The sequence below is a fragment of the Hyperolius riggenbachi genome, chromosome 4 (assembly GCF_040937935.1).
Source record: "Hyperolius riggenbachi isolate aHypRig1 chromosome 4, aHypRig1.pri, whole genome shotgun sequence".
Classification (NCBI taxonomy): Eukaryota; Metazoa; Chordata; class Amphibia; order Anura; family Hyperoliidae; genus Hyperolius; species Hyperolius riggenbachi.
The window spans coordinates 74,733,906-74,745,915 of record NC_090649.1 but is presented as its reverse complement, the minus strand read 5'-3'; the positions used below and the strand labels follow the sequence as shown (position 1 = coordinate 74,745,915).

The 12,010-nt window shown below is 48.5% G+C and overlaps 1 protein-coding gene across 6 annotated transcripts in view; it reads left to right on the top strand.

Annotated features, from left to right (window-relative positions):
- The window catches only part of LDAH (lipid droplet associated hydrolase), a 332,993-nt gene that overhangs the window by 69,729 nt on the left and 251,254 nt on the right, over positions 1–12,010 (top strand). For all 6 annotated transcript variants that reach the window (XR_011031325.1, XM_068280211.1, XM_068280213.1 and 3 more), the window contains one exon: positions 11,601–11,735. Coding sequence is in view for 5 of the 6 variants with exons in the window: in XM_068280211.1 (XP_068136312.1) it covers positions 11,601–11,735 (135 nt within the window). In the remaining variant the exon portion in view is untranslated. The remainder of the gene's footprint in view (positions 1–11,600; positions 11,736–12,010) is intronic.

Below are 12,010 nucleotides of genomic sequence, written 5' to 3'. Positions count from 1 at the left end.
GAATTGATTTTTTATTTTATGCCCGACAGTTACTCTTTAAGGGGCAGAGACAGCTGGTACGGAAGTGGTTAAATTTAGTGCACTTTGCAGATTTGTTTTGGCTACAAAGTATTTTTCTTGCAGTCCAAAACGAGCGCTTCCAAGTCTTTTCTAATATTTTTGTCGGAAATGTTCAGCATTAAATTCTCATCATGTGAATTTCTCAGAGCGGCTGCTGTCCAGTGTTGCCCTGAATGAAAGCAAATGTCTCGCAGGCTGCTGTGTGGATGGTGTGAGGTAAGGAGGGCCCCCCCCCCCTCCTCGGGTAGTAGACCGTGGTGGCTTCTCTGAAAGGAAGAGTCCTGCACAATGCATTAACGCTGTTTACTGTCAACACCTTCAAGTGACCTGCACACAAGCTCCTCTTCCCTTTAACAGCCCAATTACAATATCCACTTTCAGGCAGACACAGAATCGTATTATCTCTGCGGCCCTCTCTAATTTCTGGAAAGAATTAGCGCGCCCTCAGGAGCTGCGGCCATTTCTCCCGGGTCACAAGACGTTCCCAAGCTCTTCTGCGGCGGCCAGTGAAAGTAATGTGCGTGTGTTTGTCTGCTGCCCACCTGTCAGCTCACAACGTGACCTTTGTGCGGAGAATCGCACCTGTGGTCGATGCTCATTACAGACCTGTTTTCCCTTTTTTTTCCTGATGGCTTCCCATCCTCTTTTTTGTGTGCAAATGGCAAGTTTCATTTGAAGGCTTTTTTTTCCTCCTTTTTGTTCTTTGGAAAGAAAAAATAATCAGACAGCTCGCTCTGCTCAAAGATGCCTTTGTTGGGAAATGAGATTTGAAAGTGAGCCTGAGGTGAAAATAAACTGATAAGATAAATAATTATATTTATCCTCCCCCTCCTAAAAATGACCTTTTTTTAGATATCTCATGGTTTTATTTTATATTTAAACTTTAACAAAGTAGGCTGAATGTTTTGCTGTCAGTAATCAGTGGCAGTCTATTTAGTGTCCCAGAGTTAGAAAAAGGTCAATAGTTTATGTATTTTATCTCTCCCTGCCCTCAGAAGTTTTTTTCTGCCAGGAAAACTTTTATGGCTTTAATTTGATTCTCAGTGATGCTTACTTTATTCCTGACAAGGATCTCATAGAAGCTGTCACTTCCATGCCTAAAATGTAAGGGCAACTTTAGTGAACGGAATACGGAGGCTGCTATATTTATTCCTTTTAAACAATACCAGTTGCCTGGCAGCTCTGCACATCTATTTGCCTGCAGCTGGATCTGAATCACACCAAAAACATGCATGCAGCTAATAATGTCAGAAACCTCTGATCTGCTGCATGCTTGTTCAGGCTCTATGGCTAAAAGTATTAGAGGCAGAGGATCAGCAGGACTGCCAGGCAACTACTATTGTTTAAAAGAAATAAATATGGCAGCCTCCATATACCTCTCACTACAGTTGTCCCTTAACTCTTTCAGGCAGTAAAATAAAGTAAAGTAAAACAGCCTGGTTATTATTAGAGTGGGGCCGAACCTCCGATTTTCGGTTCGCGAACTTCCGCGGAAGGTTCGGTAAACGTTCTCGAACCGCAATAGACTTCAATGGGGATACGAACTTTGAAAAAAAAAAATTATGCTGGCCACAAAAGTGATGGAAAAGATGTTTCAAGGGGTCTAACACCTGGACCCACAGGTGGAGGAGTGGGATACATGCCAAAAGTCCCCGGGAAAAATCTGGATTTGACGCAAAGCAGCGTTTTAAGGGCAGAAATCACATTGAATGCTAAATGACAAGCCTAAAGTGCTTTCAAACATCTTGCATGTGTATACATCAATCAGGTAGTGTAATTAAGGTACTGCTTCACACTGACACACCAAACTCACCGTGTAACGCACCGCAAACAGCTGTTTGTGTAGTGACGGCCGTGCTGGACTGGTGCGCACCATGGCGAGAGTGCAGGTTTTGGTGGCTTTACAGCCCATATGGTCGCCTGGCTGATGTAGCTGAATGACAGAACAGTGACTGTCCAGCTGATCAAATTTGGTCTGACCACAATGAGGCAACGACCTTATTATCGTGGGTGTGCCACCCGAGACACTCATCTAGGCGCCGGTCATTGCTTCATTGTGATACGCAAGCCCCTTCACCACGGCAAGGTAATGATCACGAAGGGGAATGGGCGCATGTACATGCCTTTTCTTTTGTTGTTGCAGCTGCCCGCAGTGCAGCCAGAAAAATTAGGCAGTCATGTATACGCACCAGAAAAATTATTACAGCGGCCGCTGCTAGCAGCGGCCTAAAAAAATTCAGCAATCCGCCTGGAGTCCCGGACCCTGTTGGTGGTGGCGGAGAAGGTAGTCAAGCGGCCTGCAGGCAGACATGCTGTGTGTAGGGACTGGGAGCGACTTAGTCTTCTTGGGGCAGGCCAGGCAGCCAGTCACACGACTTGCAGGCAGAGATGCTGTGTGTGCGGGGACTGACTTAGTCTTGGGGCGGGCAGCAGCCCTCCGGGATCCATGCCTCATTCATTTTGATAAAGGTGAGGTACTTAACAGTTTTGTGACTTAGGCGACTTCTCTTCTCAGTGACAATGCCTCCAGCTGCGCTGAAGGTCCTTTCTGACAGGACGCTTGCGGCAGGGCAGGAGAGAAGTTGGATGGCAAATTGGGACAGCTCTGACCACAGGTCAAGTCTGCGCACCCAGTAGTTCAAGGGTTCCTCATCGCTGTTCACAGCAGTGTCTACATCCACACTTAAGGCCAGGTAGTCGGCTACCTGCTGTTCCAGGCGTTGGTGGAGGGTGGATCCGGAAGGGCTACGGCGAGGCGTTGGACTAAAGAACGTCCGCATGTCCGACATCACCATGAGATCGCTGGAGCGTCCTGTCTTTGACTGCGTGGACACGGGAGGAGGATTAGTGGCAGTGGTACCTTGCTGGCGTTGTGCTGTCACATCACCCTTAAAGGCATTGTAAAGCATATGGCTGTTGCAATTTGAAAAAGGGCTATGCCCGAAACAACGTTTGTCATTGTTAAGCCACAATGGTGATGCAATAAAAGAGCTTTTCCTGATGCTTGGAGTGGTGCCGACCTCTTTACTACTTGAATGCTTTGAGCACCTCAGTGGACGCAGAGGTGAAGGTCGAGGCACACTCATCTTCTTTCTGGTGTGGAGCTCCTCCTGACTACAGAGTGTAGGACTAAAGAACGTCCGCATGTCCGACATCACCATGAGATCGCTGTAGCGTCCTGTCTTTGACTGCGTGGACACGGGAGGAGGATTAGTGGCAGTGGTACCTTGCTGGCGTTGTGCTGTCACATCACCCTTAAAGGCATTGTAAAGCATAGTTGACAGCTTGTTCTGCATGTGCTGCATCCTTTCCACCTTCAGGTGAGTTGGTAACAGGTCCGCCACTTTGTGCCTGTACCGAGGGTCTAGTAGTGTGGCCACCCAGTACAGCTCATTCCCCTTGAGGTTTTTTATACGGGGGTCCCTCAACAGGCAGGACAGCATAAATGACGACATCTGCACAAAGTCGGATCCAGATGTACCATCCATCTCCTCTTGCTCTTCCTCAGTGACGTCACGTAAGTCAACCTCCTCCCCCCAGCCGCGAACAATACCACGGGAAGGTTGAGCAGCACAAGCCCCCTGCGACGCCTGCTGCGGTTGTTCTCCTGCTGCCGTCCCCTCCTCCTCCTCCTCCCCCAAAGAAACACCTTGCTCATCATCCTCTGAGTCTGACTCGTCTTCTGCACACAACTTCTCTTCTTCCTCCTCCTCCCCCCTCTGTGCTGCCGCAGGTGTTGAGGAAACAACTGGGTCTGATGAAAATTGGTCCCATGCCTGTTCCTGCCGTAACTGTTCCTGGTCACGCTCATTCGCAGCTTCATCCGCCACTCTACGCACAGCACGCTCCAAGAAGTAAGCGTAGGGAATCAAGTCGCTGATGGTGCCTTCACTGCGGCTCACCAGGTTGGTCACCTCCTCAAACGGCCGCATGAGCCTGCATGCATTTCTCATCAGTGTCCAGTTGTTGGGCCAAAACATCCCCATCTTCCCAGACGGTTTCATTCTACTGTAGTTGTAGAGGTACTGGGTGACGGCTTTCTTCTGTTCTAGCAGACGGGAGAACATGAGCAGGGTCGAATTCCAGCGAGTCGGGCTATCGCAAATCGGGCGTCTCACCGGCAAGTTGTTTTTCCGCTGAATTTCCGCAAAGCGTGCCATGGCTGTGTAAGACCGCCTCAAATGCCCACAGAACTTCCTGGCCTGCTTCAGGACATCCGCTAAGCCAGGGTACTTTGACACAAATCTTTGAACAACTAGATTCATGACATGTGCCATTGTTATAGTAGAGAACAGAGGCGCCAAAAGGATAAAAACAATATTTAAAAGTTTTAAAAATTGCTTAGGAGGCAGTGGTGGACTTACCTCCCACAAGCAGACACAACAGACTGTGTATTCACAAAAGGGATATTTATTGGTATACTCCAAAAAAGATCGCAACGCGCCAGGTGCTGTCTGGACATACTGCTGTTGTGTGCTCCTTCCTGTATTTGCCTGATGAAGCGGGCTTGGCCTGCGAAACGCGTTGCGATCTTTTTTGGAGTATACCAATAAATATCCCTTTTGTGAATACACAAGCAATTTTTAAAACTTTTAAATATTGTTTTTATCCTTTTGGCGCCTCTGTTCTCTACTATAACACTGATTGTATCCACCTTTGGTGGAGGGGGATACCCCTTCTTGTTTTCAAGCCTACAGAGAGCGACTTCTTAATCCTGAGTGGGGACAGGTTAATCTCCTCACCTGCCTATACAGTGGTTGCCTGGAGGTAACCCTGGTTTGTGAGTATTCATTTTATACTCTTTTCTATTATCCAATTACCTTGACATACTACACCATATTGGGCTCTCGGTTCTCCTCTTTTTCATGACATGTGCCATGCAGGGTATGTGTGTCAGCTTCCCTATATGCAAAGCGGCAAGCAGATTGCTGCCGTTGTCACACACCACGTTGCCTATCTCCAGGTGGTGCGGGGTCAGCCACTTATCCACCTGTTTCTTAAGAGCAGCCAGGAGAGCTGCTCCAGTGTGACTCTCCGCTTTGAGGCAAGACATGTCTAAGATGGCGTGACACCGTCGTACCTGGCATGCAGCATAGGCCCTGCGGAGCTGGGGCTGTGTAGCTGGAGAGGAGAACTGCCACTCAGCCAAGGAGGAGGAGGACAGCGAAGAGCATGTAGCAGTAGGAGAGGAGGTGGCAGGAGGCCTGCCTGCAAGCCGTGGAGGTGTCACAATTTGGTCCGCTGCGCCCTGCTTGCCATCGTTCACCAGGTTGACCCAATGGGCTGTGTACGTAATGTAGCGGCCCTGCCCGTGCTTGGCAGACCAGGCATCCGTGGCCAGGTGTACCCTTGACCCAACGCTCTTCGCAAGAGATGACACCACTTGCCTCTCAACTTCACGGTGCAGTTGGGGTATGGCCTTTCTCGAAAAATAAGTGCGGCCTGGCATCTTCCACTGCGGTGTTCCGATGGCCACAAATTTACGGAAGGCCTCAGAGTCCACCAGCCGGTATGGTAACAGCTGCCGAGCTAACAGTTCCGCCACGCCAGCTGTCAGACGCCGGGCAAGGGGGTGACTGGCCGAAATTGGCTTCTTCCGCTCAAACATTTCCTTCACGGACACCTGACTGCTGCTGTGGGCAGAGGAGCAGGAAGCGCTCAAGGGCAGAGGCGGAGTGGAGGAGGGTGCCAGTGAAGGTGCAAGGGAGAAAGCGGCAGAAGCAGATGATGCACCTGAAGGAGGAAGAGGAGAAGGAGGGTAACTTTTCTTTTGTGTGCTGCTGCTGCTTTTGCTCAGGTGGCCATCCCATTGCTGTTTGTGCCTTTTCTCCAGGTGCCTTCGTAAGGCACTTGTCCCTACGTGAGTGTTGGCCTTTTTACGGCTCAATTTTTGTTGGCAGAGCGAACAGATGGCTTTGCTCCGATCTGAGGCACACACATTAAAAAATGTCCACACCACTGAGCCACCCTGGAATGTGGGCACTATGGGGACCTCAGCAGCTGATGCTGAAGGGCAAGTTGGCTGGCTGTACATAGGTGGCGATACATGGTGCCGGACACTGCCACCAGCTGTTTCTGACAAAGAGTTGCCCCAGCTTCTTTCAGCAACTTCTCTCCTCCTACTACTCTCTGACTCCCCCTCTGAACTGTCCCCCTCTTCATCTCCTCTATTGGGAACATACAGAGGATCCGTATCATCGTCATCATCCTGCCCAGCTTCGCTTGCCTCAGAAAAATCCAAACATGCACCATCAGTAGGTCCTTCATCCTCCTTACACGTTACATCCATAGTGTTGCTGCGTAACTCAGACATATGAGCTGGTGAAAATTCATCTGGCTGTAACAACAATGGCTGTGCATCAGTGATTTCACCACTAAATAATTCTTGCGAAGTGTCAAATGCAGCGGAAGTGGTGCTAGTAGTAGCGCTGGTGGCTGAGCAAGATGAGGTGTTCTGTGTCGCTAAATACTCAACCACGTCCTGACAATCTTAGGAGGTGATGGGACGTGCCTTCTTCCGAGCACTGTACTGTGGGCCAGGTCCACACGAAATTACATTTACACGACCTCGCACAGACCTGCCGGGTGGCCTTCCTCTGGCTCTGGCACTACCTCTTCCTCTACCTGTTTTGTCCATATCGGGTATGCACGGAGTGGTATATCGCACTGCGTGCACTCACGTAGGTAGGTGGGTTCACTTAACTGCACAGGTATGCGCACTGATGCGGTGGGTTCACTGAACAGAACAGGTATGCAGTGGTGGGTTCACTGAACAGAACAGGTATGCAGTGGCGGGTTCACTGAACAGAACAGGTATGCAGTGGCGGGTTCACTGAACAGGTATGCAGTGGCGGCTTCACTGAACACAACAGGTATTCAGTGGCGGGTTCACAGAACAGGTATGCAGTGGCGGGTTCACTGAACAGTACAGGTATGCAGTGGCGGGTTCACTGAACAGAACAGGTATACAGTGGCAGGTTCACTGAACAGAACAGGTATACAGTGGCGGGTTCACTGAACACAACAGGTATGCAGTGGCGGGTTTACTGAACAGAACAGGTATGCAGTGGTGGGTTCACAGAACAGATATGCAGTGGCAGGTTCACAGAACAGGTATACAGTGGCGGGTTCACTGAACAGAACAGGTATACAGTGGCAGGTTCACTGAACAGAACAGGTATACAGTGGCGGGTTCACTGAACACAACAGGTATGCAGTGGCGGGTTTACTGAACAGAACAGGTATGCAGTGGTGGGTTCACTGAACAGGAATACAGTGGCGGGTTCACTGAACACAACAGGTATGCAGTGGCGGGTTCACTGAACAGAACAGGTATACAGTGGCGGGTTCACTGAACAGAACAGGTATACAGTGGCAGGTTCACTGAACAGAACAGGTATACAGTGGCAGGTTCACTGAACAGAACAGGTATACAGTGGCGGGTTCACTGAACACAACAGGTATGCAGTGGCGGGTTCACTGAACAGAACAGGTATGCAGTGGTGGGTTCACTGAACAGGAATACAGTGGCGGGTTCACTGAACAGAACAGGTATGCAGTGGCGGGTTCACTGAACAGAACAGGTATGCAGTGGCGGGTTCACTGAACAGAACTGGTATACAGTGGCAGGTTCACTGAACAGAACAGGTATACAGTGGCGGGTTCACTGAACAGAACAGGTATGCAGTGGCGGGTTCACTGAACAGTACAGGTATGCAGTGGCAGGTTCACTGAACAGTACAGGTATGCAGTGGCAGGTTCACTGAACAGGTATGCAGTGGTGGGTTCACTGAACAGGTATGCAGTGGTGGGTTCACTGAACAGGTATGCAGTGGTGGGTTCACAGAACAGGTATGCAGTGGCAGGGTTACTGAACAGGTATGCAGTGGTGGGTTCACTGAACAGGTATGCAGTGGTGGGTTCACTGAACAGGTATGCAGTGGTGGGTTCACAGTACAGGTATGCAGTGGTGGGTTCACAGAACAGGTATGCAGTGGTGGGTTCACAGTACAGGTATGCAGTGGTGGGTTCACAGTACAGGTATGCAGTGGTGGGTTCACAGAACAGGTATGCAGTGGTGGGTTCACAGTACAGGTATGCAGTGGCAGGTTCACTGAACAGGTATGCAGGTATCCAGTGGGCTCACTGAACAGAACAGGTATGGTGGGCTCACTGAACAGAACAGGTATGCAGCCAGGAACAAGCTAAGCCTAACTAATCTTTCCCTATGAGAGACAGTCTGCAGCAGCTCGCCCTACTCTCACTACCGCAGGCACACAAGTGAGCTTAATGGCCGCCGCTGCCTGCCTTTTATTAGGGGGGGGGGGGGTGGCTCCAGGGGCTAGTGTAGCCTAATTGGCTACACTGGGCCTGCTGACTGTGATGTAGAGGGTCAAAGTTGACCCTTATGGTGCATTATGGGGCGAACCGAACTTCCGCAAAACTTTGCCTGCGGAACGCGAACCGCTGAAGTTCGCATAGAACCATTCGCAGGCGAACCGTTCGGCCCAACTCTAGTTATTATTGTTTTACACTGTACATACACACATCTCACATTATGTCACATGTCGCCTCCGGGACACTTTTATTTCTTCCCATTAGTTCAAACAGAACTCGGGTGGAATAAAAGAATCGAGGTTGGAAGATGGCGAGTCGAGATGGGTTAGCGAGATGCGATAATCCCGTTTTGATTGTAAATGTCATTTGCATGCAGTTTTCAATGAAGCCAATTAAAATCTGCAGGAAGTTTATTTAATTGGACCACTTCCAAGCTGCATACAATCTGCTTTAAATCTGCATGCAAGCTGGAATAATAAGAACGTCATTGGCCATCTCTGATAACAATGAAACCGCTAGAAACAAAGGTGCCGACATAGAATAAAATGTACTAAAAGCAGTTCAAAAAGGGAGGTACTGGTGGACTTACCTTCCCAAACATAGACTCAGAAAGTCACCATTCAGCATAAATCAGGCTTTCTGGGCAGGTGCTATTTTTGGCTTACAGTTCAACAATGTTGCTCCTTTTAAAGAGGAACTCCAGTGAACATTTTACTGTTGGCAGGTGATGTAGCTGCTGCATGGTTTTTGGCAGTTGGAAACAGCTGTAAACAGCTATTTCCCACAATGCAACAAGGTTCACAGACAGGAAACTGCCCAAAAAAGTTCGAACTTTTCTTTTGGGAGGGGTTTCTTGTGGGAGGGGTTTCACCACAATTTCAGTCATACAGTGCTTGCTGATGGTCTGTTTGTGAAAAGGAATAGATTTCTCATGTAAAAGGGGGTATCAGCTACTGATTGGAATAAAGTTCAATTTTTGGTCGGAGTTTTTCTTTAATGCCTGAAGAAGCAGGCTGATGTCTGCAAAAGGCGTTGACTGTTTGAAGTTTTTTTTTTTTTATTTAAGTCTGATATATGCTGAATCGCGACTTTCTGTGGTTTTGTTTGGGCAGGTAAGTCCATTACTACCTCCCTTTTTAAACTGTTTTTAATACATTTTATTCTATTTTGGCGCCCCTGTTTCTAGCTGTTCCATTACCAATAGTGCACCCTTGATGGAGGGGTGTTGCCCCTTTCATTGATTTTCAACATCTATGGAGAGCGACATATGCCCCTGAGTGGGATTAGGTCTAATATCCCCTCCTGTCTATACAGTGGTTACATTGGTGGTAACCTACCTTTGTGAGTATCAGTTCACTAGGTGAATATGGGAGATTGTGTCCCTTAACATACTACACTATCAGGAGCTCTTGATTGTCTCCCTTTTTGTCTTACAAATCTCTGATAACAAGCTTTTTAGTAGTAGCAGCATCTATAAAGCTACTTTGAAAGAAAAAATGTACCAACAGTTTTTTCTTCTTAAACTGTTCTAACCAGCAGAGGAACAGTTCTGCATCGTAGTAAGAAACTTCTCAAATCCTACGTAATAGTGGTGGTTTAGCGTAGATTTCTAGAGCTACACTACAGTGAAGAAAAGTGCAAATCCATTCCTAAACTGCTGCAGATTAAGACGTGCTTCATAGCAGTTCTCCAGATAGTGCAGCATTGCAGGCTAGATGTGATTTGTGAAGGGCTCCTCCCCCCTCAAATTCCATTTACCCACTGCTCTATGTTTATTATGCAGCCTGCAATCTTACCCTGCATTGCACGCATTTCAATCTAATCCTAAATGCTTCTGCTCTAATAAATCTTATCTCAGTCAGCCTGGCTCTATTTGGTACATTGCCGATAACAGGGAAGCTTGTCCTCTCCCCTTCCACAGTCCTGCTCCTCGCTGATTGGCTGAGGGCAGTTCAGAGTGACAGGAGGTTGAGAAGGGAAATGCACCTCACCCCTCTGTAGAAGCTGCTGAAATACGATCTATGCTGTGCTCACATGTTTACAAAGCAAACGAGATATGACAGTGCAGAAGGAGTAAGGCTGGGTGCGCACATAACAGAGCATGAAACGTCGGGTTCTCTGTCATGTGCGGGTTTTTTTTTGTGCGTTTGCATTTTTTCCCGCATATGCGTTTTGCGTTGTGTTTTTATGCGTTTGCATATTCAAAATTCATATGCGTTTTGTACGCGTTTTTATATTGCGTTTTAGGCAAATCACTAGGAAGACAACAGGAAACTGAAATACATCACAAAACAATAGAAGAAAAAATAGCATATAAAAACGCATACAAAAGCAATACATTGCGTTCCCATTGACTTTCATTATGTGCGTTTTTGATTCGTTTTTGAATATTGTACAACGAAACCAGCGTCCCCTGCCGCAGCTACCTCTCAATCTCACAAGTCGGTGGTCACAGTGCTTGGCGGCCTTGGCCATGCGCATCCCCGTTTGAGTTCCCCTCACTGGGAGCGTCCTGCGCAGTATGAGGTTTCCCGTATTGTGCCTGAGCAGAACTCTCCTGGGAATGGGAGCGCAAACGAGGGTGCACGTGGCCAGAGCCACCAATGTGCAGTGCCTGTCGACTTGCAAGCCGGTGAGAACAAAACGTAGCCGCCAGGGGGAACCGGAGTATCATTCAGAGATGGCGCAGGCACAGGGAGGCTGCAGGTTATAATAATCTTCCAATATTCACCTGTCACACACCTTCTGGCCTATGTCTAGGCCTCTGTGCCGGTGCTCGACTCCTGCAGGTACACCACTCCTGCCTCAACGTAGTACAATAGGACAAACGGAGACAGCACACAAATGGCTTCAGTCAAATAACTGTATTGAATAGCATGCAGAGGCACACGTACGACATGTTTCGGGCGGAGCCCTTCCTCAGACACCTAAGGAAGGGCTCCGCCCGAAACATGTCGTACGTGTGCCTCTGCATGCTATTCAATACAGTTATTTGACTGAAGCCATTTGTGTGCTGTCTCCGTTTGTCCTATTATAATAATAATAACAATAATAAGGTTTCCTTTAACAGCCTCTTACTGATACTCACGGAACCAATAGACTTTGCAGTGTGTCATGCTGTGTTGGTTTGTGTAACCTCTGCTGTGTAGACTGTGTGACAGAATGATCAGTAACTCATCTTATTTTTTTTTCTTTATTTCCAGGTAATCCAGGAATAGTGGGATTTTACAGGACGTTTATGCAGTCTCTGTACTGCAGCTTTAATGGGAAGTATCCTGTCTGGGCTGTCGGGCATGCTGGACATTGTTCGCCACCCCCAGGAATGGACATGACTGATGGTACGTTATTACTACATACATACTCCTTGGTGCTACAGCCTAGGTACATTATTCAAGCTCAATATCTGTTTTCCTGTTCTGCTCCGGTCACTCAGGCCCCTGTGATGCGGCTGTGGTCACAGGCCCCTGTGATGCGGCTGTGGTCACTCAGGCCTCTGTGATGCGGCTGGGGTCACTCAGGCGCCTGTGGTCACTCAGGCCCCTGTGATGCGCTTGCAGTCACTCAGGCCCCTGTGATGTGGCTGGGGTCACTGAGGCCCCTGTGATGTGCCTGG